General features: G+C 33.9%; 1 protein-coding gene across 4 annotated transcripts; it reads right to left on the reverse strand.

The window, feature by feature from the left end:
- Window positions 1–1202: 1202 nt before the first annotated feature.
- Window positions 1203–24280, reverse strand: LOC111004112. 4 transcript variants are annotated; one of them, XM_022274968.2, is made up of 10 exons: window positions 24126–24280; window positions 17370–17437; window positions 15990–16590; window positions 15240–15321; window positions 13592–13706; window positions 7084–7234; window positions 6196–6457; window positions 4550–4740; window positions 3602–3799; window positions 1203–3182 (listed from the first exon to the last, which is right to left on the reverse strand). In XM_022274968.2, the coding sequence occupies exons 3-10, from the start codon at window positions 16119–16121 to the stop codon at window positions 2961–2963; spliced, it is 1353 nt and encodes a 450-aa protein (XP_022130660.1). In that variant the 5' UTR covers window positions 16122–16590; window positions 17370–17437; window positions 24126–24280; the 3' UTR covers window positions 1203–2960. The 4 variants fall into 4 exon arrangements, with proteins under 4 accessions (XP_022130660.1, XP_022130659.1, XP_045484022.1 ...); XM_022274967.2 differs by having other exon boundaries at window positions 13592–13718; XM_045628066.1 differs by lacking the exon at window positions 17370–17437 and having other exon boundaries at window positions 13592–13718; window positions 24126–24275.
- Between the last annotated feature and the right edge of the window lie 2935 nt (window positions 24281–27215).

Below are 27215 nucleotides of genomic sequence, written 5' to 3' on the forward strand. Positions count from 1 at the left end.
TCTGCAGTAAACACGACACATTACCACATTGACAACTGACATATGTCAATTGATCTAGGGCACAGCTTATGTTATCTTCGACAATCAAATCAAAGCGACGTGTGACGTTTGAAATAAAGTGATAGTTTACCTGAGAATGTCATTCAAGGAAAATAAAATAATATAATGAAAACGATGATAAAATGCAAGGAAATCAGCAAAATATATTAAAAATTAAATTACGATAAACATAAAATGAGAAAATTTTGTGTTGTATGAACTCTAAGAAACAGACAAATTAACTGTGGCAACACGAGATTTGCTTCATTCTAAACCTGGAAAGTGTTTTCTCTGTGCTGTTAAATTTGTTAATATACTGCATGTGCTTGTACTGCATGTGCTCATTTTTGTACTTGTATACTGCATATGCCAGATGTCCCATTTTTGTATTTTGCCTTGCGTTTTGCATTTTTCATAATCGCGGACTGTACATATGGACAACTTGACCTGTGAGTTGTGACCTATGTAAAAAATGTTAAAGTACAATCCGGGGCTACACAAAAGAAATATACACAGGGTAACTTCAAAAAAAGTGCGGGCGTGCAAAGTGTAAAATGCTTCAACTTTTATTCTAAAATGTAAATTAAATATTACTGATGTGATAGATGATCATGTGCCAATATATGATCACTCCATGTATTTGTATTTCTATATTCACACTGTTTACAGTTTACACACTGTATACGAGCTACGTTCGTCCTTTCTTAATAGATCTCAATCGCTCTTTTCTTCGATGAAAACGCTGCACATCTTCAAGACGCTAATATTATTGCATTTCATCCGTAAAAAACCATCATTCCCCTTAAAAAAAAAAGTTTCACTTAAAAAATCACAACTTTTCAAAAACGCAACACAACTTACAACTCTTTACTTTTGAATTTAAAAAAAAGTTAAACGAATAACTAGGGATGCCTGGATCTCCATCGCATCGACATAAACTACACATTGCATCACAGAAAACAGTAGACTTTTGGGAAAAACTAAATAATAACGTTTTAAAATCTCAAAAGTGATTGTAATGATTCTACAAGTCTAAATATATTTTTAATTCCAACTAATAAATAATTTCGAAAAAGTCCAGAATCTGTCACAAACAATTAATGATGGAGATATAAACACGAGAGGTACAGTGGAAAGGGTTTTCACATTTAAAAAAACACAAATTGGATATAATTTTATGCTTTATTTTGTGTAAATACAGTATTACAATAACTATTGTAACGAAAGTATATTGTTATTGCCCGTATCCGATACGATAACTAAATTAAAATACACCAATAATCTGTTAGCACCTTTTTTTGTTCTTTTATCATTTTCATATAAAATTATCGCAACATAAAATTGCTAATATGCAACAAGACATCGTCTCTGTTAATTCTTAAAAAATAACTATATTGTTGTAATTTGATCACACATTCAAAAACTAAACATTACGTTCAGGCTTACATTACGTCTGGGAATAAAGTGTTGAGTTAGACAAACATTTAAAAATTACAAATTATTTTATATTTCTACATTATTTTTGTTTAACGTCAATTTGGTCCAGCTTACACAATCAAACAGTAAAACTTGAAAAGAGTGGATACAGTCTTTGGTTAGAAGAAATAAGACATCAGATACAACTTCACATCGCACGGGCTTTCTGCTGAGACTCAGTCATATATGGGAGCGTTCAAGTATTAAGTAACGAAAATGGGGTGGGGGGGAGTTGATTATTTTCGATTTTCCGATATTTTAGACCACATAAATGGAAACTTGTAGGTTTAATGAGTCACTGGGTGGTAACGAAACGTTTTCTATTACAGTACAGAAAAACGGAGCGTTACATACTAGTAACGCGCGGGGGGGGGTCAAGAATCTCCAAACGTAATACTTGAACGCTCCCCAAGTTATTTTGCTATTTTATTATGCTATAGTCGACGCATTTTAATCTATAGGAATGAGCACGCAATGTAACTCGTTGCACTAAGAATCCTGATTGGTCGTTACGAGTAAGGCTTATGAGTTTTCTATAAATATAAGATTTATTATGACACTCATTACATTACTAACGCCTCGTTACCCAATACGCACAATGGAGAATTTATTTTCTAACGAATAAATTAAATGGTGCCACCAACGCTTAAGCTCGGGACGAGTTCCTGTTTTCAAAATTGAAATATCGCTTAATACCTCGTCGTATCCATCGATGAGCACATCACTACACCTCTCCATAAGGCCTGTAAGTGCGTGCGAGACAGACAGAAATGATTTATATCCCGAAGTCTCAATTCATAATGCGTCGACTAATAGGTATTATTGACAGCAAATAATAGGTAATACCTTAAAAACAAACTACCAAAGCGAGGGTAGGTACTGAAGCAAAGTTAACACCTACCGTACTAGTGTTAGAGACGACAAAAGGCTACAATGCACGAAGTACTATGCGAAGTTCGTACAGTAGTGTACACCGTTAATTTGTCAATAACTACTTTACGTACACTGTAATACTTGTAGGCATATATCGCTCAAATAAATTTCACCTTAAAACTAGTCAATATTAAATCTACAACACTTTCACACTTTCAAAGATAAAGGAAATTTTGAAAGTAGTGAAAATGCACAAACTAACAAGGCACTTGAGCTTAAAGCAACATTTGCCTGATTAAGTTGTATTGACTAAAAACTAACGAAACACTACTAAGATCACAATAGTCAAACCAAAGAAATGCTTGCCACCGTCGTCTGACCCCTCCTCAAACCTCAGGAAGAACAGGTGTAAAGTAGAAAAAAAATTGATTTGGCACAAATTGATTTAGTGTTACCATGTCAAATTTTATCTTGATATTTTCATTACGGCAACATTTCAAAATGGCTACGTGCCAAAAACTGAAATTTCAATACTAACATATTTGGAAAATGTATTTTAACCTTAGGCACCGTTATTTCGAGGAGGGATAATAATAGAGCACGGCACATCCCGGGAGTTGCCAGCGAGAAGCGTGTAATTCAATAAGCTGTAGTAGTGTGCGTCTGATAGAGGGCGCTGCAGCTGTGTTGATGAAGGCATCGCGCACAGCTGTTAGGAGACGCTCCAGGTCACCGGGAAGCTGGGTTTCTAAATCACGGCCGATATACGTGAGCACGAAGAAGAGATTCTCAGTCTGTAATGGAAAATATTTTTTTTTATTAACGCCTAATTATTAATAAAGCTTGGTAAAATAGTATAATTTATTTGTCAAATCAAAAGGGGAAATGTTTATGAATATGGACCGACGCCGCCAAATCGTAAAAAAGAAAGATCATAGACAACATGTCTGTAACACACAATGATATGTCAGAAAAAATGCCAGAGCATTAACAACCAATAAAATTTATCAAGATTTGAAAAAACAACTGTGGAATACCTTCCATATGGAAGTTAAATTTAAATTGTTTGGAAAATATTACGAAAAATAATTTTCACCCACATATATTAATGTCGACGTATTATGTTCCAGCTTTAAATTTGGTCAAACTCATTGGCGTAAAATTACATGCAATTTACAATCAATAATTTTGTATTTAAGGGATAATTTCTCACATCACTAGGTGAAGGCACGGGCTGGCGAATACAATCCTCGCAGCATTTGCAAATCAGTGTCAAAAGGACTTGTCCGGGCTGCGCACTCGCCCCGCGCCGATGAATGGCGCGTCGACGCAACTGACAGTACATCTCGAGGAGGAATGACAGGAACGCCATGAGACGTGGACGCCCTCCGCCCACTATAGTTCCTAGTAACTGGAATTTAAATTAATAATAATTAGTGCTCACCAACCACCATAGATGTAGTAATTTAAACTTAATTTTAATTTGAACATTTTAACTTCACTTTATGATTTGCAGTCTAACATGCTCACAAAGTATTAATTATAAATATAATTCTTATTACATTACACACTAATTATTGAAAATAATATATTTTTACTACAGCACTACTTGTAATTAAAGTATAGATATCCCGAGCTTAATAAGCCGTTCAATTTAGAGCGCGGCCACACAATGCGGTAAAGGTGCCGCACCGCAATTATTCGAGCTATAGGGTGCCACACGGGCGTTGCAGTGTGGCAATATAATATATCTCCAGCGCCGCACCGCACCGCACTGTTAACGCATCGTGTGGCCGCGCTCTTACAGCCAATGATTTTAACTTAACATTCAGCCAATATATTAAATCTTCTTACATATTATAAGCTTTACTTGCTAATTGAAGGGCTTGTTAAGCTTTAAACATTTTGAGTAATTAAGTTTAATAGTTTTATTACTTTAATATTTTTATAATCTTTGTTAAATAACCTGAAATGTTAAATGTTGTCCGAAGTCTAATAGGCAATTTCTTTACAGTAATATCCAATAGAATATAAAATTTATGATTTGTATATTATTACTAATACTACATTTTAATTATATTGAAAGTAATATAGTTATAAAACTATTTTGCAAATGTTTAAACTTAAATTAACATAATATTCTAAACCAAGCTGGGATCACCTTCTCCCGGTCATGGTACCACTGCTGGCACGTGTTGAGCAGAGACTCCAAGAAGGTCTCAGTCTGTTCCCGTTCAACGACAGCAATGCAGCGTCTCGCGGCCGGCAAGGCGTATCGCGGAGACTCCACTGCGCGACTCACGAGATGACCCACGGCATCCATTAGAGTTCGGGCACACACCGCGTTTGGATCTTACAAAATATAAACAACTATAGACATTTGCAAGGATTAAAACTATTAATTAACTATGGCACCCTTTATGGCAGTCGAAATTTTCCATCACCCAGCCAATGGAAGGATTTATTGGCTCCCGGTCTTAGGTTTGAATCTTTAGAGGCCAATTATTATTCATTGAAGCATACCGGTAATGTACACATATGAATTAGTACTAGCAATATTATATTTTTAAGATTTTTATGTCTAATAAATTGATGAACGATGATGATGATGATGATGATTGTCCCGTTTCGCTCATTGTACGCTAGCGCCGCATCAATGTTTTGTTATGACGTTGTTATCACATTAAACTACTGACTTTACTGAGTAACATTTTTTTTGAACATGAAACAGGCAGGAAGCTCACCTGATGAAGTGATACAGCCACCTACGGACACTCATTACAATACTTATCGCGAGGGTAATGTCGGCTTTTTTTATTTTTTTTACAATTCATTCATAGTCTACGATTTTTGCCACTAGAATCAAATTATGAAAACACAAATAATTCGTTATGCCGTAAAAGCGTAATAAACTTACATATCTAACAGTGTACTAGCACCATGCCTTACAAATCAACAAAATTTTATCAATCACCTCTGACCCCCAAAAAAGAATTTACTAAAAGAACACAATTACTTTTAAATAACCAATAACCGACTTCAAAACGATCGCGATCATGTGTTACTATAAAAATACATCGCTGCAACTGTGATTTGAAAATGATATGTAAGTAAAATCTAAAGATATCTTCGCGCTTCATATATATTCGCGAACCTCTAGGGCTCTTTCAACTACTCCACATAGTTGGATACCGTCGCTGTCCCGGACCGTGCAACGATGATTTTTGAGCGAACACAAAGGGGAGCAAGATATCACCTAAGTGCGTACGTATCATATATCAAGCTTCAAGCACTGTTATGCATTGATCGCAAGAAAAATCTAACTCCAATCCAATGCAAAGATATAATGAAAATTCTTAAGTTAATGAAATCAAGTGTATGATGCACTAGCCACTGGTAACGTAATATTCGCTCAATGTTCGCAAGAGTATGGAGCATGCGTGTGTTTAACAAGATGCGCGTACCGTCTCCATCAGAGCGGTTTCAGGTTTGCAAACATAGTTGACACCCAGCGCAAAGAATTTTCTCGTTTCTATTTTTAACACTATAGGGGGCCAAACGGCCAGAAAGGACAGTCATCGCAGCCCATGAACATCCATTTTAGTGGGTGCATTGCTGGCCCTCGTGATCCGTTAAAATTATGTAAAAAATATTCCTTTTTCGAAATTCAAAAAAATACGACAAATTAAAAGCTGTTTGAAGTCGATTAAAGTCAATACCCTCACCAGACCTCCGTTGCATAATATACAAGTGTTCCGTCCACCCTCTGTGCAGGAACAATGAAAGTCTACAAACCATCGGTCTCACCTTCCAGTGCCTTATCGATACATTCTTGTATCTCTGGCGGGAAGGTGCCAAGGTCCCCTGCATCAGCAGCCAGACCCAACGCAGCCATACCACTGGCCAAAGTGTCCGCTGAGGTTAAAGACTTGGACCGCTTCAGCCCAGGCGTAAACGACTGCGGACGAATACTCTTTCCGTTCCCGTTGCTGAGGGAGGACGGTGGAGACTTCTTCTTCTCCTGGATAATCTGCTGGGGTTGCAGTTTGAAGTGGACTCGAGGACCAGCCTGAAATTTTAAGGATAAGCATTCTTAGTCATTATTTATCAAAATAATCTCAAGATATTTAGGGCCTGTTTCACAATGTATAGTAAGGTTAAAGTGCCAAATAGCTATGCAACACATAAATTATTCGTAAGATAAAAGTTCCCAATATCAAAATCTTTAATTTTATATAATCTTATTTTATATCTTTAAACGAGCAATCCTTGTATATATATATATATATATATATATATATATAATTGGAATCTCGGAATCGGCTCCAACGATTTTCACGAAATTTAGTATAGAGAGGGTTTCGGGGACGATAAATCGATTTAGCTAGAAATCATTTCTAGAAAATGTCATTTTATTTGTGTTTGATCAACTTATACATAAAATTGCTCGTTTAAAGATGTCAGTCAAATAAAAACTTAAATATGAATGTAATTATCTTTATTCAATAATTATATTCATATTTCATAATTTTATTAGTATGTAATTCGTACTTAAATAAAATTTCCAAAAAACACGATTTATAAAAAAAATACCGAGCTAAGCTCGGTCATCCAGGTCCTGTATATGTATATAAAAATAAACACGAATGAAAGTTGCACTTGATAAAGTTTATTGATTTATAAAGCTATACATACCGTAGTATGAGGAACATTGCCACTGGATGCACTGCCCAGTAGGGCATGCGACGGCATCACGGGCCGGTAGTGGGGCGGAACCTGTGCATGCAGCACCGCCGAACGCGAGTGCTGGAGGCCCACACTCGTGAAGCCCATGCCGACTGTTGACCTGAAAAATTACAATTTTTACTTTACTATGCGTGTTATACGCTGATTTCATCTAAGAAACTTAATTTATTTGACTATAGGGAATAGACTAACATTATCTACAGAATAGATAATTACAAATAAGGGTAAAAACATTTGCTACTAAGTTACTATTAGGATATAAATAAATAATAATTTAGCCAACCGAGATCTACTCCAGAAGATATGCCATAACTTTCAATCTGTCATAACTTCCATTATTCCATTATGACTCCAATGTAAGCTAATTTTAATTCATTCGTGTGAATTCCTGCTATATTTATATGGCAAACAATGGTTGCCAGGACTGATGACGTATTGGCAATCTTCATTACAATAACGATCATATTAGGATCACAAACAATGAAATATTTTTACCTGTTATTTCCTGCAGTAAACAATTTAATATTTTAGGTGTATATATAATTAAATAATTTATAATTTTAAAAAAATCCAGAGCGATTCTAATCTGTTTAGGTCTTAGCCTCAAATTTATATCTGTTTAGTGATCGTGGGTTTTTTTTAATAGGATTTTATAAGCCTCTTTTTTGGGTCTAAGACATGCCCCGATTCCTTACGATATTTTCTTTTACCTGTACGTGGATATATCTAACCGAGGACCTACGAACTCTGGGATGAGAGTCCCTCCCTTAATTGTCTATAATAAGTATAAATACCAAGTATTTTGTATTCTGCACACAAAAACAATTAATCTAATTGTACGCTAAAGTATATTTTTATCTAGTTTAATCAAATTTTGTAATGTTTGAAACGATGTAATATCACTAATATTATTTTTATAAAAAGGGCCTATATGTCTAAGCGTTAGTATTTTATGTAAATTACACATTTGAATAGTAGCATCCATAAATAATCTTGTTACACAATGAAAAAAGAAATTGTCGACAAATATAAATCGTAATATCTACATTACCCAATCACAAATACAAATCAAATAAATTAAACAATACTATGCATTCCCATAACAATACACCTCCGATTTTGGGCATCAAACCTGCGTGCTTCATATACAAATGATAACCGAAATACATCCGGAAGTAGGGTTACTAAAATAATCTAATACAAAACCGCGGTATGGCGTTCTGCACATTAAAAAAAAGATAAACTTCGTTGGAGATGGGCCAGTAATTTACGAGAGATTATCTCACAAATCATCCCGTTAAACGACAACAAAGAAAAATCGCCAGACTGATTTAAGTCTTACTGTGTCTTAAGAACGATGCAGCAACAAAATTTTATTTGACTCCGCATCATTTTTTTTCTTTTGTAGAACAGGGGAACATACGGGCAAGAGGCTCACCTGATGTAAAGTCATATGGACACATGGACACTCAATTAACGACAAAGAGAACCCAGACTAAAATGACCAACCAAGCCGGTCGGTAAAGATGTGTTATCGACTGAAAAAGGCTGACTTTGTCATATAAGAAACATACGAGGTGTTAATATTATAATTTGAAAACCACTATACAATTTAATATAAAATCGCAATACCTGCAAATGTTCAAGGCTATGCGAAAAGAAACTAACACCTTTGCAAGTGTGCATAGCCGCGTAATGCATCGGACAGGAAATAGGCACGCGTGTGTTAATCACACACAACGTGCGCTGATATTATATTACAAAATTGAAAAACTTCGTTTATAAAGAAGATGATGATGATGAAATGTACAGAAGAAACCGAAAAGAGGATTTTTAACCTTGGTGCCTTGGGATATTCTTATTAAAGTAAATAATAAGTGTCCATGGGCGGCGGTATCACTTAACATCAGATGAGCCTCCTGCCCGTTTGCCCCTGTTCTATAAAAATTAAAAAAAAATCAAACTATAGAGAGAAAAAGAAAAGATTTTTATAGCTTAAAGCAACAAGTCGTATATATCCTAGAATATCTCAATTTAATATTTACTTATTAATAAAAATTATAAATACATAAATATTTTCAAGCCCATCTTCTATTTATGTTTAATTAATTAGTCAATTAACCTACATCAAAAACGTGTAATGAAAAATGATATTAAATCGAAGATCGCTTTTGACTGTGCAACCTATACCGAAGATGAATGCCAGTCCATCCTATTAGAACCAATTTGTATGATTCATTGCTAGCTTTATCGAGGTACATCAACTACTAGAATATTATGCTCTTAATCACGTTTCTGTTTATATTAAATGCAGCGCAGTTTCTATTTCAATAGAGAAAGTTACGATTTATTACTCACGCTAAGTAGTTTTAAATAGCTCGAATATATGTACTTATGTTATGATATATTTATTTATTTCAGTTCACCACATCATACATAATGTTATATTTAAGGTATATGTTATCTTTTCTGAAATATATAAACCTTAAGGTAAACATATTACACATGTATTATATTAAGTTGATCAGCCCACTACTGAATATATTTTCCACCTTTGGATAAGTACTGTTTATTCCGTTATATTTAATCTCTAATGAGAGGTGCCTGAACTTCTAGGTTAGATTTTGCAGACGGGATTTGATAAATTCTGCAGAAATTAAACTTTAGGAATGAATAAGGAACAGGACAGTAACATGTCCTGTTCTTGTTCCATATTTGACCATTTAGCAATTTGTATAAAATCGTAAGACCAGCTAGAGATAACCGATCGCTATATACCCTAATTTACCGATAAACAGTAGCATTAGCTAACATATACACAAAATAGGTTAAAGGTCAAATTAAAATAAATATACGTATTATATCCTTCCAAAATATTTTATTCATTTATTAGAAATTAATTTATTACACAAAAAATAATAAATTTAAAAGATTAAATATTAATAGCCCTTTTTTTTAAGGGAATACTTTATCGTTAGACGAGTCTCGTGATGCATTCAACTTGTGCTGGAATGCTAATAATTATTTCCTCAATTTCATGAGAGTAATTTTCCCGACGGCTTCATTGTACGAGAGCTCGTCGCTGTGAATCATATACAGTATTATGTGGGTTGAATCACTTGAGATATTCTGTTTGGGACATCACAGGATAAGGACAGAATAATGTTCTGCTTAGTAATAGAAAACAATATCACAGTATTTTGTCTATACGAAATTTTAAAATAAAAATAAAATTGGTATTTATTAAACCAATTAGATTGTTGCGCTGTTTCTTAATCATTAGGTCATTCCTGTGATATGGATGACCAGATTCTTTCAAATATGAAAATTTTGAAAATGTCAGCTATAAAAATATTAATAATATTAGCAATAATCAAATTTAAATGCATTATACCGTATACGACGTATGTTATGTACTAACCAGTGAGGTGTTTTTGGAAATGTGCAATGTGTGGGGAGTGTAATTGTGCTTTTTAAGTGATCTTCGAAATCCCTTCAAGTTGCTTACATTCATCGAAAATACGCGTTTGGAGATATCACGCCAATAAGTCGATACTCGTGTACTCCTTAGAGATTTACAATACGTGGGGCGATAGGGGAGATGAAACAGCTCAGTATGGCTCGTTCTTTAATCGGGTGCATTAAGCAATTTACGTTTAATGTATAAGAACACTGTGTTAAAGCCATTGTCAAATTAAATACAGAAAAATGTTAACGATAAGCCAATATGCTTGCGTCTCTATATATCCTTAACCGATGCATTTCATCCCATTTACAGAACACGTCCCTGTACCAACGTAGACTGTACTACGTAACAAAAACGTAGGTTATATTCCTATGTCAGATTACGTTCAGATTGTAAAGACCCACAATATACTCGTATAAGGTGACATTAAGCGTGAAGGATTACCACGCTTGACTTGAATTCAAGAATTACATGTCTAATAGAATATATTATGTCATACTTCGCTTTGGCAATGCGGTTATCTAAGGTTTGATTCCTGAACCCGCATCTCAGGAACATCCTTTAAAAAAATTAAATCTACGGAACCAGTAAGACAAATATGGAACAATTAATAGACAAAACAATACAATAATAGACTCTTTGACAGTATGACAAGTAAAGTGTTATTGGGGTTTTACTCTTAGTAGCGAAGTAGCGTACCTAGTAAATTATACGTCTTCGCCTGTCTAATTGGGAGTTTAGTTTTGTAAAAAGGTAATGTACAAGCCAAGGCTTTAAATTTTACTCACTCAGGGCTTCCTTAGTTTTATAAGAGTGGCGATTTCATAAATCATGGTAGTTATATTATCGCCCCGAGAATATATAAAGTATAGGGTATAGCTAGCCATAGGCACTCTCTTCAACTTTTACATTGCAATCAATCGTTAAATAGCAATTAACATTTCATTATTTCACGTATATTCTACTACCATTGTTGTACGCGAGTGGTGAATATGGAGTAAAAATAAAATCCTCTATTATTTAGAGTACCCCGAACCGTATCGTCCAAACTAGGAACAACCGTACAGATTCAATCAAAACCATAATCAAAAATTACAATTTGTATGTTCTTTATTCACTAACAAACTGAAATGATTTTTAAAATCTTGTCAAATTGTGTCGGTTGAGAAGGCACAACGCTGTCTACTGTAAGGAAAAATAAACAATATGTCATTATAGACTATAACTAATTAAAATAGTCAACAAGCTACTCCTATATGGCCGACAAAAAAATTAATTTCGCGTTGAGTCACTATGAAAAACAGCAAACGCCAGTCATCTATACTGGCCTTGGCTTAAACGACATGGGCACAATGCAATGATTATCATCGGTGTTTTAAACAATCCGTGACGCAATAGTTCGATGAATGGACTGACAGCCAGAAGTCGGTGTTACTAAAACAACATCGGTCTAGAAATAACATGCTAAAAATGAATGAATAGGTACTTAACATGTGTTTTTTTCTTTAGATATTCAATGACTTAGAACAATTTTTTGGCCTCATTGTCATTTATGACAGAAACGTGGAGACACCTTTACGAAATCTGCTTAAGCATTGCCAAAATAAAGAGATCCAACTATTATTTAATAATTAATGCACAGCTCAAACTTAATAATTTACTTACATATCAGACGTAGAATAACGTCCACGAACCATTGTTCTATCCGAATAAAGCAAACAGAAATCAACTGAAACTTCACCTCATTACACTACATTAACATAAAGATAACACTTGTGTTTACGCAGAAAATATCGCACGAAAATCCCAAAGTAAACTTGCCAGTCTCAGTTTGTTACGTTAAAAAACTTATAAAAATAGAAATCGAATCGGCCAAACAAAACACTCCGTTCGGTAAAGGATTTCGTTGACTAAGCGTAAATATTTTCACAATTATTCGCGGTTACTGAAATCGGTCGTTCGTTATTGCGTTCGTTGTTTGTCTGCGTTCGTTGGGCTGCCGTAGTCCTAGGCGCGTTCGCAGTCTGCGCGATCCGGCGTCACGGTACTAGGTTTAAATTGGCGCGGGCGTGCTCACGTCATCGCAGCCGCGCACAAAGTGATAACAAAAACTCTTATAGTTGTGAATTGATACTACGCTACGTCGCGGCCGGCAGCAAAGCATCGCCGGAAACACAGTTCTGCAGATTCCCACCGCTTGGACATCTGCCAACGACGCCGAATCTCACTACCGCTTTTGACGTGACTTGTAACAAGGTCGGTTCAAAAGCTCTTGCCCGTAATGTAAACATTCTCTTTAGTTAGTATATCATGAAATTTAGAGAAGATTTGCCAAATCCATCTGTAGGTTATACAAATGAAGCAACGCCAAAAATCTATTTTGGAAGTTATTAGAGCATAGGGTTTTTAGTTTATATACGAATAATATATACCATTAGCTATTTATTTCCCTGGCTATAATATAGACGAAATAAAACAGGTAGCCTCCTAAACGGTGATTACAGGTATTATTATATACATTACAATTAGGTTCGACTAATAAATGTCGAATTAGAATTTTGTTTGGACTTTGATGTTGTGTATTACATTGATTTTTGCCACTGATTTTTCACTTAGTCGGAAAGTTTTTTTATTATTCCTTCTCTATCTCTATCCCAAACGACAGGAGCAATCAAAAAATAAAAAAATAAAATTATTTATTCAATTTAGATACGACTTGAGGCATGCTTACTAATGTCAAAAACGTTTACGAAATTCGCGAAAAAACAAAACTACGCCATCCGTTCGCAAAACGACCAGAAGGTTTTGTTCTGAGAAGAACGGGCAAGAAACTCGGCAAGTTTTATCTTCCCTCTACATACAATAATTCAAAGGAAAATGTCAAAACCACAACGTCATTTCAGTTACATAAGTAAAAAATAAAATAAAAATCTGTTCTGTGATTTACCACATTCACCATTACATTACATTCTGATAATATAGGACACTCACCTATTATGCAGGTCAGCAGATTTGGCCATGGTGAACTCTTTAGCGTGGACATTTAGCTTGTTAGAAGGCGCCGTCAGTGTGTTGCCTGAATTGCCTCCACTGGTGACAGCAACGTCTGTGCGCACGCCTGGTGGTCAACGAGGTGGTCAAGAGAAGAGGCGATAGGAAAGATTAGTCACTTGTGTGAAATAGTGAAATACGGTGCAAAATGTAATCATATGAAAGGCCAAGACTTGATGATGAATGAAGAGATGATCTTGTTTAATCTGAGTACATGCAGGTGGAAACATGAAGTGTTGTTTTAAGATAGATTAGGTAATGCCTTAATTTATATAGAATATAAAATACTGAGACTTTTACAACGCTAATAATTGTACTAATATTACTCAATTATTTTAAATTAATAGAGTTAAAATGATTACATGACAGTGATGTTTATTTAGACTTGAGTCAATGCAAGGAGGTGATAAAAAGTGTGGTATAAAAGAATTGTTAAAAGAAACAGTCCATAATACTAGACTATAGTGTCTGAAATGTAGAGCTAAGAACTAGACGTAAAAAGATTCATGTAAATGAACATATTTAAAAAAAAACATTTAATTTTGATAATAGTACTTTAAAAAAATTTAATCGCTCAATTATATTGAGCAATTTCACTTAGTTTGTGACTTTTTACGGCTCATTATGAGTGCATTGTTTAGCACGACTTACTTTCACAAACCGTTTTTTATCATCTTTACTGAGTACGTAAAAAATATATGAAAAATGCTGCCTGTAATAGCACGAAAAATATACATTATGCACATAGTAAATACTCTTTTAAATACTGAGTCAACTGACGGCATGACAAATGTCACCCGCGATATTTTTTTAACCTCCCAACAAATTTTGCTATTTTGATATGTTAAAAGTGTGTGTTATGAAATACTAAAGTAGTAATTACTTTTTCATTAACACAAATTACTGACGAATAGCCGCACCCTATTATAACTAAATGGAAAATTTTAGCGAAAATATAACATAGCAAGGCTGCGTGTTTCAAACCGTTTCGGTGAAATGATCAGACTTTCATCGGCCTCATAGTCGAAATAAATCGATATTATTTAAAAACGCAACGTCTGAGGAATGTATGTACGATCGTATGTCCTCTGTCGAAAGATTTCAGATTCAGAGCGACTCCTTAACTATGGCAGAATTCAGCCTTTTTGTTAATCTAAAGAAAAAATTATATAATAAATTGCTATAGTGAAATTATATATTGATCATATACTAGATACATTCAATGTAAACAAACCCGTTGTTTCTGTAACAACTGCTTCCGTTACCGGAACCACGGCCGTGGTCGCTGGAGGGGAGACGGGCGGAATTGGCACAGGGGACACTTGAGCCACTGGCGTGCTAGGCACAGATACAGCCTGTTTCACTATAACTCTAGACATTTCACACACACTTTTTCAATTTTCTCATTGAAAATTCACTGCGTCAAATATCACCCACCGCAACAAACATCAGACTGTCGTCCCGTTCCAAATATGAAGTTTTGTTTATTTTTAATTTTGGCGCCAAACGCACGTGACGACGTATTCAGCCAGCATTTTCCATAGATAATTTATTCAGTCGATAGTATATTATTCGGTTTGATAGTTACCTGGTGGTCTGTAGATTTCAAGTGTAGGCTTTCCTTTTGCATTTGTTAAGATCATGCTCCGTCGTTTCCCATTACTCGGAAACTGTGGAAGATAAATAAAATAAAAAAATAATTTTGACAACCAACATTGCAGAATCACAAGGAGAAATCCTATATAAATGACCTATGCTGTCATGATTTATTTTAAAACGATGTACTCAGAAAACTTTGAAAGATAGCACGCATAACTAGCATCATCCACTAATTTAAAGCTGTGACCAATTCCAACAAAAATATTCGTATGCATCGCTGTCATTTTGAAGTCACTGAATATAATCATTTTTGCTCAACTTTCAGAAATTTGTTTGATGTGGTCTAAATAATATTTAATATTCTTTATTTTAATATTTGACCGTAGTATGTTAGAATGAGATTTAAAACTAATTAAGATAAATTAAACATAATATTTTGGCTAACATTTCGTAACAAATACAGCTCAATACAAATGAGTAGGTGTAATTGTGCAGTCGACATGTGCACCCACGTTAAGATTACAATGTCAATATTTACATATTGTAAGCCTCTATTGGCCTAGACTTTTACTTTTGCCGTTAATTTGCTAACGTGCAGCAATTCATCCGCATCCAATGCACATTTGCAATAGTTATTATAGGCATCTAGTATGTAACTGTGGATATATGAGCTAGAAGTTTTATAGATACCAAAGAGAAAATACAAAACAATATTAAATATATAAAAGTGTTGTGTTACCTGGTTATGATGCATATTATGATGAGACTGAGGCCGTATAAAACTTCGCTCCCTCATGATAACTCCAGGGGAGGCAAAGTCCTGCACCCTGTAGCTCCTCTGCAACTCCCCAACGCCTATTTGGGTCTGCATTGTCTCTGGTTAACGTTTCTTTGTTATCGCGGAAACGGGACGGTTTAAACTCTTTGGTAGGCTAAGAAACTTTTTACAATCGATCCACCCAATTTTTTTTTAATTTTTATAAAATTTACAATAAATACACTAGATGAAATGACTAGTATTATAGTTACAACGTCGTTATTATAAAATTAATTTCCACAAATATTTACAACACTTTGTTAGAGTTATTAGGTTAGAAATGCGCTTTAATTTTATCCTTGAACGTGACGTCACGTCCGAGATCTCTCCTTATAAATAAAGACCCCTCCTGTGGCCACAAAGGGGGGGTTGTTCGAGAAAGTTCGTTTGGACGATATGTAGAGCGGTGCAGGATAACTTGGTGCCTGACAGTCGTAGAGCGATTTTCCAGAGACTAAAGCCTGTGTCTGTTCAGCTTCTTTCTCGAGTCGTTTCGTTATGAAGGGTGTCTGTGCCCCCTTATCTGAAATATAAAAAGTAAAATAACGTATTTATATCATCTGCAAAAAACTAATTAAATTTAAGTCGAGTATTTCCGGTTGTAAATTTTTTTTTCAGCTTCGTTGGAAACGTTTAAATTTAGTCGTAATATGTTACTATAAACAATTAAAATAAAAAAAAAACTAAATACTTCTTTTGCAGCCTACCGACGTTTGCATAGAGTCGATAACCTAAACTTACAGTTACTCGCCCGATGGACGATGACTCAACTCATTGTGATTACATGATGGCCGGTAACCATAGATAATAATCGAGTTTAATTGCGTGACTTACGAAATGCAAAAAATTAATATAAATTGAAGGAAATGTTTGATAGAGAAAAAAGGGATAAATAAAGTTTTCAACTCTAGAGAAATTCCATCTCGAATCTGGATATTTAGAAGAAAAGAGAAAATATAATTAGTATCCTTCCTATATGCTTATTTAAAGTATTACTGATGATTATACGATCTTTCCTATAGCACAATAATTGTTAAAAAATAGATAAATAAATAAATAGATTAATTCAAAATCAAAATCGTTTATTCATATAGGTAACACAATCTACACTTATGATCGTCAAACACAGCAATGTATAAGAAATGCTTGTAATTTTACATTGACTGACAGTTCTCAAAAAAAAGTAAATAAATTTGTAGATTTTATTTATTTAATTGTATTACTATAATTTCTTCCTAGAGTAGGTGTAATGAATATTTCTAAATCACGGTTAACAACTAATTGATAAGAGAAAATGCTCACCGCTCTCTCGTTTTGCGGGTCTGTCGCTCACTGCACTCGAGACTCGTTCATTAAATCGTATTTGTTCACTGTAACAAGACCTACGGTTAATATCACCTGAAATGTTCTAGATTTCCATGTTTTTTGCTTGAATAAACCTATTCATAAGGAGAAAGTTTAGATTGGCGCTGAAATTGCGGTTTTGAATTCGCTGCAATCATGAATGAAAATTATCAAATAAAGTTTATTTTTTATTACTCTATCGCGTATACAGTACAGTAACCGAACCTGGTTGAATAAGATCTGATAATAGAACAGGCAAACAGACAGATGGCTCAATTATTTAGTAAGTTTTATACAAAAATCTGCACATTACCTAGACCTAATGATATTGGCGATATTATTAGGAGAAAAGATAGATAGATCAATCATGTCATAGGGAATGCATTGACTATAGCAATCATAGGTAATTTTTTTCTTCCCCCACCCATGATGTTTTCTTCTACTACGCTGATACCCTGGACCCATTATAATTAATTGAAGGATGTGGTAGGGGTCATGGCGCAACACGGGACCCTGGTACGCAACTTTCCCTAATTTGCATTTCAGGTTTAAATATAATAAATTTTGAAATTATTGTTTTAATTTCTTTTGTGCACCGTTTTCATGATCTACAAAATACGTAATCTCAATTTGCATATTGATAAGGGTATTCAATGCAGTCTTATCTTATCTTTTTAGATTTTTAGCAAAGACGGAATTTGCTAATTAGAATGACCTACTTTGTCTGCCTATGAACATCATAAAAATTAAGTTTATAATAGCAAGAAACTTTCCGCCAACCATTTTAATAATTTTTTGCTTTTAGCTTGAAATTTGTTCTTATTTAAAACAAACATAATATAACTAAAAAGCTGTTATTGCATGTCTAGTAAAAAACTTCGCATATTCTCGTCGGGTCCACTGCTACTATTTCCCGAATCTCAGCAGTCAAGCTGATATAAAGACTGCTCCGAAATATGTTATATTCTTAGTGTTATGCCGGCTACGTGTGGGATTTAAGTTAATTTTAATATACGTGTCTGGTTATGTAATTCTTTCAACTTGTTTTAAGGATTTTGTAAGGAACTGAAACTCAACTTGTTGAGTAACATTCTGTCTGTTCTCTGTTATATGAATATAATAGATATTTTTATAATCAATAAATATTTTTATGAATTGGAAAATATTGATCCTTTGGATTGATTTGCATGTCACATGTTTCAAACAATTTGAATGTCACAAAACTTGGCGATTACAAAGAGTGGCGGAGTTTTTTGCCAGTTCTTGCCCGCTCTACGCCCTTGACTTGCGAAGTAGTAAATGTAAATTTAAAATCATTTTAACATCTTTTCTGTTGAAGTGTACATGTTTTACCTATACGAATAAAGTTATTTTGAGTTTGAGTTTGGTAATACATTTTAATTAAAGGTTAGTCTGCTTGGTCATGCAGACACTAGGATATGGCCTATAATTGAGTGAAATATCTTCAAATCTTGGGTTGAACCGAAATGTTTGCCATATTGAATCCATTAAATTGGAGACCTGAGTCGTAAAAATGATGCAATGTTAATTTTTTTACAGAAAAACAACACTTTTGTACGAAGGAGTTATTATATCTTATAAAAAACGAAATTGAAAACATACAACATAATGATTTTAAACATTTAAAACAATCAATGAAGCGTAAACGAAAATTTAAAACTTCAAACCAGAAAACAATGTAGGCGTTGCCGTATGACATCATGTTCGTGCACGTCTCACACAAATGTAATTGCAATAACGAATTATCACCTTTCGTACTTTTGTTAATAAAGCCATTATTGCTTGAAGGTTGGTGGCAAAGATCGGTAAATATATGCAGAAATCGCTATGTAGATTAAAGCGTAGATTGGTATACTCTGTGCCACAGTTGAGTACACAAATATAATAGGTCTAGGTTAGTGATGCATTTTGTCAAATCATTACATATTATTTTGGCAGTCGCTCAATTCCATTAAAGGGCTATCGTGTATTTATAAGTTATTTAATATCAATCTTTAGCTTCTATATTATGGTCAGAGAAATTTATTTGTCCTGTATTTATGTTCTGTTTACTAGAGAAGTCCTATGCTTAATCACATTTATAAACCATATTTTTTTTATTTATCTGTGTCTCAGAATCTCTTTTACATGACGCTAATAAATCGATGAAGGACGCCTGAACGCACGGAAAAGCATGACTGTTCCCTTACGCTCATTGTCCCTTTACGCTCAATGTACGCTTCTCTCTTCTACTCGAAGAATTAAGTATGTAATTATTACATCAATATTTTGTTATGACGTCACATTAAACTATCGTCGGAATTAACAACATTTTTCAGTTATGATGTAGGCAATGTCTATGACTAAGCTATTAATTAGCATTTAAATAACGTATGTTGTACGAAAGTATCTTAAAAGCCATGGTCTGTTAAACTATTTAAAATGTTGCATAAGGCTGTCAATCTAAAATCATTATTTACATTTCAAATTTAAAAAATCATTATAAATTCAACTTTTCATGATTTCGCTTAATCAACAATAATTGTAATTCAATTCTTGCGGTTGCTAAAGTAAACGGGACACCTTCAAGGTTGGCTTTATCGCAGTATTAATTTATTCCACGTTAATGTTTGGATAATCATGCAATGTTATATACAAATTAAATTAACAAATAGATAGCTTTGCCCGAAGAAATAGGCTTTCAACATTCTTGAACACTTAAAAAGCCGGCAACGCAATCGCAAGCCCTCTGGCATTGACAGTGTCCATGGGCGGCGTATCACTTAACATCAGGTGAGCCTCCTGCCCGTTTGCCTCTTGTTCTATTAAAAAAACTATCAAACTGGACTGTTGAATATCATCCTCAGAATAAGATTTTGTGGCGAAGGTATGACTGGGCTGTAAATAAATAAATGACTTTAAGCACAAACTATAACCCATATGAAGGAGTCTCTCTGTAAATGTCAATCAGTCGTTACAAATTCACTGGATACACTGCAGACATTTGCCAGCTACGTATATGCGATAGCAGAGATGTTGCGAGTTGGAGTGGAAGTCAGACCAATTACAGAATAGTTAATTAGTAGAGAGATTACATGAAGCTGGACTCTTCTGGTAAGATAGAAGTTATATGAAGAATACATAAAATAAAATAAATAATCAATGGCGCAAAAGGTTGTACCTTTTATGTCAGGGCCTCAGATTTTCATATCTGTTTCATTTGTTTATCTAATAGGCAAGTAGGTCAGATCAGCCATCTGTGCCTGACGTACGCCGTCAACGTTTAAGGTATAAGGCGGGTTTCCTCAAGATGATTTCCTTCACCGTTCGAGCGAATGTTAAATGCGCACATGGAAAGTCCATTGGTGCACAACCGGAAATCGAACCTATGCCATCAGGAATTTGAGTCGCTCGCTAAAGCCAAGAGGCCAACACTGCTTATTAAGACTGGGTTTCGGTAGCTGTTAATGACTTAAACAATAATGACAATATTATATAAATGTTAATATTCCAGTATAGAATTATGCAAAGTGCAAAGTACGCTGGTGAGAAAAATACTATGACTCACAAACTTGTTTTGACCGCTAAGGAGATTGAAAGTTTTGCAAATCCTATGTTCGTGCAATTATCAAGTTAACTTGGACAGGCTGAGCTAAAATTTTGTTGACCTTTGATTGCTTCAATGTCACTTAAACGTAATATAAATAATGGTTAGCATCAGAATATGGTAAATTGCAGTCAAATCGATTCAGAATTCCTTGTCAATATGACAGACCACTTATTTGTAATATTAAATTTGAATATTATAGTAGTTATTTGCCAGAAATCATCTTCCAATTGAGAAGTGAGGGAAATTATTAATTTGACATCTCGTTGACCAAAAACCTTTTATTTCTTTAGCTTAAACAACACGCATCTCTTAAATTTTCAAATAAATCTTACAAAAGTGTATATTACATAAAAAAAATAATCACCAATACATTCCTTTATAAATAATGTTAATAAGACCACTTATACAAGTGCGTTCTAAGTTCTACCATTATGACAATGGCATAGCTATGTATGGGTGGAGCACGCGTCGACCTTTTTTGCTGCCCACAGTACACCTCCACATAAGTCAACCAGCATATTTTTTACGGCTCCCAATAAATATTACTTGCACTTTTATTGTGCTTATTGGGTATACTTGACTAGAACTGTACTTTTAGATTAATCTAGTAAAATTAATTTAGCCTATGGAAATAAATCAATAGACAATTATCAACAAGAACTATTTTTTTTTAATTCTAAGTGGCATTCTAAATGGCATATAGAACATAATCGAAACGACTTGGGCTTAGGCCTTATGACCGAGAATGATTCAGACTTGGCTTAAGCTAAAGTCCTTTGCCTGTCCCATTAGGGATAAATTAATATCATCATCATCATCTATGTAGAATACAGTGGCGTAGCAAAAGGTGGGGGCGGGGGCGGTCCGCACCGGGCGTCACCTTTTTTGGGGTAACACCCACCCAGACTCTCAACAAAAAAAAATCGCTAGCATAAAAACTTATTTTTAGGGATTCCTCCACTAACTTTTCAAGTGACCTAATATACGATTATAATACTCCAAAAACAATTGGTTAAACAAATATTATGAAATCAGTTGGATCGATTACAGTAATTTTATATAACCTGCGATATTTCAGCCGGCCCGAGGGTTAATGACCTCGTTCAATGGAGGCTGTGCTAAGATAGCGAACTTTCTTCGTCATTGCTCACAGCAAGTAAATAAAGACGCTAAAATTATCTACGGATTTTACTTTTTACAACTTTAATAGAGCGATATACTTTGTAAGCTTGATAACACGGTAGGAAACATTGTGTTTTTTGGACGTGGAGAACGGGCATGCAATTAGGATGAAGTGATTCACGACACCCATGTGCTGTCCGCATTGCCAAGAGGCTTACGGCTAAGATACGGGTCTATAAGCAATGGTACACTCTTTTCATAGACACTAATGTTTTTGGATTTTAAAACACAGCCTTAACACACAAGGTCCAAATACAAGTATCTTGCTGCTCAGGTTTCAAATATAGATAAGCAATTGTTCATATAAACGATACATTGTATGATGTGCGTTAATTTCTATCAAAATTTTTGAGTGAAAGGCAGGCTTGCGTAAACTTTGATATTTTTAATATAACTAATCCAGTGGATGGGAATTTTGAAGTGTTAATGAATTTTGTACTTTCAGAATTTCGCTTCTCACCTGTTAACTGTGACAACGCACGCGAGTTTTAAATTATAAAGTTAGCTTTCCATACAGACAATAAAATATTTGTGGTAATGGAATTTACAAATCTGAAGTATGTTTATAAAATGTATTGCCTAAATTGAAACTGTGTATCTGAACAGAGAAATGAGCTTTTTTAGAAACTTGCCGCTTTAAAACTACCAGCGGACCAGACTGGCGTCCCCGTTCACACGTCTTACCTAAATACAAAAAAAATCAAACTTAAAAAAAAATTGTTTATGATCTGAACCTCATCGATTGTACCGTTTTTTAGGAGTTGAATTACAAACACAAATTTTGTATCAAAAAAACAAATCAATTGTTTTTAAAAATTTAATTATTTGTGATTATTTTTGTATCTGATATATGATATACATAAGAAATAATAAAAGTAATACATGTTTCTTATGTATATCTGTTTTATTTGTATCTCTTGAAACCCTCCTTGAACTTCCACAAATATTTCAAGATCAAAATTAGTCAAATCTGTCCGGCCCTTCTCAAGTTTTAGCGAGATAAACGAACAGCAATTAATTTGTATATAGATAGATAAATAGAGATAAAGACACTCCCGGTACTTACCCGGTACCATTAATACCAAGGTATACGTAAAAACTAAAGCAACTTGCGTAAGTAAATCTGAAGTAAGTTTATCGGCAAATTCACGCAATTCAATATAAACTGAAATATGAACCAAACGGTTAATATCACTCACAGTAAAAGTGTAACTAATGTGTACTACAATAGGTATTATGCGACCATTCAGAGCCTTGCCTTAATAGGATTAGAATAAAATAATAAAGTGTTTATTTAATATTACAACTATTCTTGTATTGCTAAGAATGTAAAGCGAAGACAGTTTTAAGATAGCTGTAAATATATTTTAAAATTTCATTAATTACTCGAACTTATCACAAGCCAAACTTTACACGAATAGGCAAATCCAAAAACAGATTTTGCTTTAAATATTATGTCGTCATCACTTGATACAACAATTTCATAAATCATAGAGTAAGACCATTGGACTGATATATACATAGTAATTAGAGCTTAGAATTAATATGTAGACACTTGAATAATCGTCTAAGACGCGCCATTTTTAAAATTTTAGGTTGTCTATTTTATTCTATGTTTTATGAAGATTTAATTGGTTAACATTCATTAGTGTAGTGAGGCGCGTCAAAAGAAGCGGTATTTAGGCCGAACGTCGGGCGGAAGCAAAAGAAAATCTATTTTGTATAAAGCAATTAGTGTAGAAACCGATTCTAGGCGTGGTAATGCACTGGTGCACTTTCATTTTATATCCGTGAAACTTTCATACAATTCGAAATTGCCTAGTCTGAAAATTAGCCTCATGGTTGCAGCGACCGAAAATAACACTAAATAAAAATAGATTTTGTGAGTTTTCTAAAGAAATAAAAAATATATATATACTTACCAGAATCTTACGCTTGCGTATCAATAGACGTTATGATTTCGCGTTATATTTCACTGAAATTTTTATAAATCGCGAATTGTATGTCGCTCGCGCAGATTCCGGTCGTATGGCGCCCGCCCGGGCGGATTGCCGACTGATGCGTCGCGCGCGCACCACTGTGTTGCCATTTAATAATTTGTAATTTCCTACACACATTTTCATAATAAAATATTTATAGAGATAAAGTTTTTTATGTTGATAGAGTTTTATGAAAATAAGTTAGTGCCTAATTTCATGTCTGTTAAATAAATGATTTAAATTTATAATTAACTTTGTTTTACCTTCGCAAGATCAAGCTGCTCACTGAACCAATTCCATTGACAGTTACACATACATTTATTTGAAAAGTTATATATTATACAAAATGTAGGTATAATATAAAGTAACTTGTGTGTTTGGTAATTTATGATATGAAGTGATAAATAACTAACTTGCAGTGAATTAAACTACAATCAATATTATTTTCGTATCTACACTCCATAGGAATTGCGGGAAAAGGTTAAGTTGGTCACACAGACACTCATTGTTCGCCCATACAAATCAGTATACTCCGTCTCTAGTCTCTACCACCTAACAAAAACGAATAGCAGGCAAAAGCAAAGCGACTATTCAAGCAATGACTAATATTTGCTCTACAACTATGCAGCATTCTCCAAAGAGGTTGCAATAAAATTGGCATTTGCCTAACTTATTACGACCAACGTAGACACCGAGTAAACATTGGTACATACACGTATTATCATCATAAATGTAGTAGTGCCACTATTGTGGTACAGGTAAGCTACTAAACTCACAATTAGTAAATTAACTATTGTAAATTGATTAATAACCTTTCGTTCGGGAAATGCGTTCAACTGTAGAGCCGGCAAAATCTATTACACAGTTCGCCGTTCAATTAGGTACACTTTAAATCAATTAGGTTCTAAAATAAAACAACTTAAAACCTTCGATTGCATACTTGACATTGCCTAATTGTCCAATAAGTTTGTATACATTTGTAGCGTCGTAAGACTTTGATTTTTGTTCGGTTCGTACTATAAAGCTCGAAGACTTTTCCATTTGGTTTCGAGAGATGTTATTGTATTTATGTAGAAGTTGTTCTTTATGACATATTTTCCGTATTTTAAGATTTTATATATGGTTAGTTAAAATCATGACTTAATATTATTTAATGTTTTTAAATGTGTATTTCATATACAGGGTAATCCAACTAGTGACGTCAATAATTATTTTTTTATATTCCTCCCACCTGGGCGTGTACGAAAATACCCCATGTATGTTCCGTGATTTTTCGTAGTTTTCAAGTTATATTTTATTTAGTGTTTTTTGAATGTATTCTGCCAGCGAGATTTCAAAAATTCGTAAGGAATTTTGCAGATTTTTTGCAATGATTGTCTTAAGTGTTGTTCGTATAAAAACTTAACTCATAACATATAAAAAAAATTAACTTCCTAAAATTAGTTAAAGCTACTCAAAACATATTTTAAAGTCCAACGCTTCTGGCTCAGTTTAAAAACTCCGCAGAGTTCTAAGCTACCAAAATCATAGAAAAAAATGGTACTCAATTGGATTTTTTTGTTGTTATCGGCCTTTTAAGGCTAAAATCATGGAAGCATTGAAAATGATTTTTTTTTATTTTGGTAAATTAAGTATCATTTATTAATTTTAATACCCGTAAAATAAATGTGACGATGTTTCCCTTCACAGTTCGAGCGAATGTTAAAATGTTAAAATATGTATTCACAAAAATACACTATCCTTACAGTACCTAAACCAACACGATGATATCAAAATTTATATGCAAATTATATGTATATATAGAACGTCCATTGGTGCACAGCTGGGGTTCGAACCTACGACCTCAGGGATGAGACTCGCACGGTGAAGCCACTTGGCCAACACTGCATTATTAAAATCAGTGGGAATACTGTAAATCAAATATAAAATACATACATAATTTATTTTATTTTTATTTTCGAATTAAGTGCACGTATACAATGTTTGCAATACATTTTTCGTAGTCAATGATACAGGCAATATCACCTAACCAAAAAACATAATCTTTATTAAACGATAATTAGAAACAATCAGCTCAGGTAAATCGTATATAAATTATAATACACATACATCAAATTGCAGCTTCAGCTAGTGTAGAAAACTAATATCTACTACTTCAGATGTATTAGTATTTTTGTATGATCGTCGCAATAATTAGAACCATCAATCTTAAATGACAGGTTGCAAATATAATTGAGAGTTAAGACCCAAATAAAGACTGCAAAATACTGCTTTTCAATTAGAAAACTTATATCTATAACACTAAGGAACCTTATTAATTGAACTACTTAAAAACTAATTAAATACAACTAATAATGAGCTGAGAGCTTTGGCTTGCTTTGTTAATATTAAATGATGTAACTTAGAATCATTATTGAATTGACAAATTATATTATAATGCAGGATAACTTAATTTTTAGTTCAGCTTATTCAAGATTAAACGCTAATTAATCCCAAGTAATCTGAACTCACTCTCACAATCTCGAGTAACTAAACGACTCCTGTGTCTCAAATACAAATTTTGACATAATATGACAATAGACATTCAATGTTAGCAAGGTATTACTAACATCTATATAAATAATTATTTGAAATTATCAATATTCTAAAAATAATAATCGAATATAAACCTAATCGAGCAATACATTTTAGTTTCTGTTTTAACTTTAATACTTAGAGACAAAAATGCGTATATTAAATTACTATCAACGGGACTGTTTGATAACGCTTAGCTAACGATAGCGCATCTGCATACATATTCATAATTTCATACTGATTAAGAAGCCGACGAAACTATCGGCCGATAGTAAGTGTGTAGTCTGCGGGGACTCTTATAGTGAATATATGGTGAACTTGTCGAAATCTGCAGGACTTACCAAGGCATATGCAAAAACCACTAAATATGAATCTGCTCCCTGTATTACCTGTGTATGAGATATATAATGCGATATATTTAATTGCTTAGTATTTATTTAATATTATTATTCATGGGCA

Source organism: Pieris rapae, chromosome 4 (genome assembly GCF_905147795.1).
Source record: "Pieris rapae chromosome 4, ilPieRapa1.1, whole genome shotgun sequence".
Lineage (NCBI taxonomy): Eukaryota > Metazoa > Arthropoda > Insecta > Lepidoptera > Pieridae > Pieris > Pieris rapae.

Bases quoted from the DNA above. Each gene is read 5' to 3' on its own strand.
- LOC111004112 (XM_022274967.2), bottom strand. From the start codon at position 16,121: ATGCAGACCCAAATAGGCGTTGGGGAGTTGCAGAGGAGCTACAGGGTG. The intron at 7,235-13,591 runs GTGAGTGTCCTA...GTAATTTTTCAG, and splicing joins TCTGCTGACCTGCATAATAG to GTCAACAGTCGGCATGGGCT. The intron at 6,458-7,083 runs GTATGTATAGCT...TTAAAATTTCAG, and splicing joins GCAATGTTCCTCATACTACG to GCTGGTCCTCGAGTCCACTT.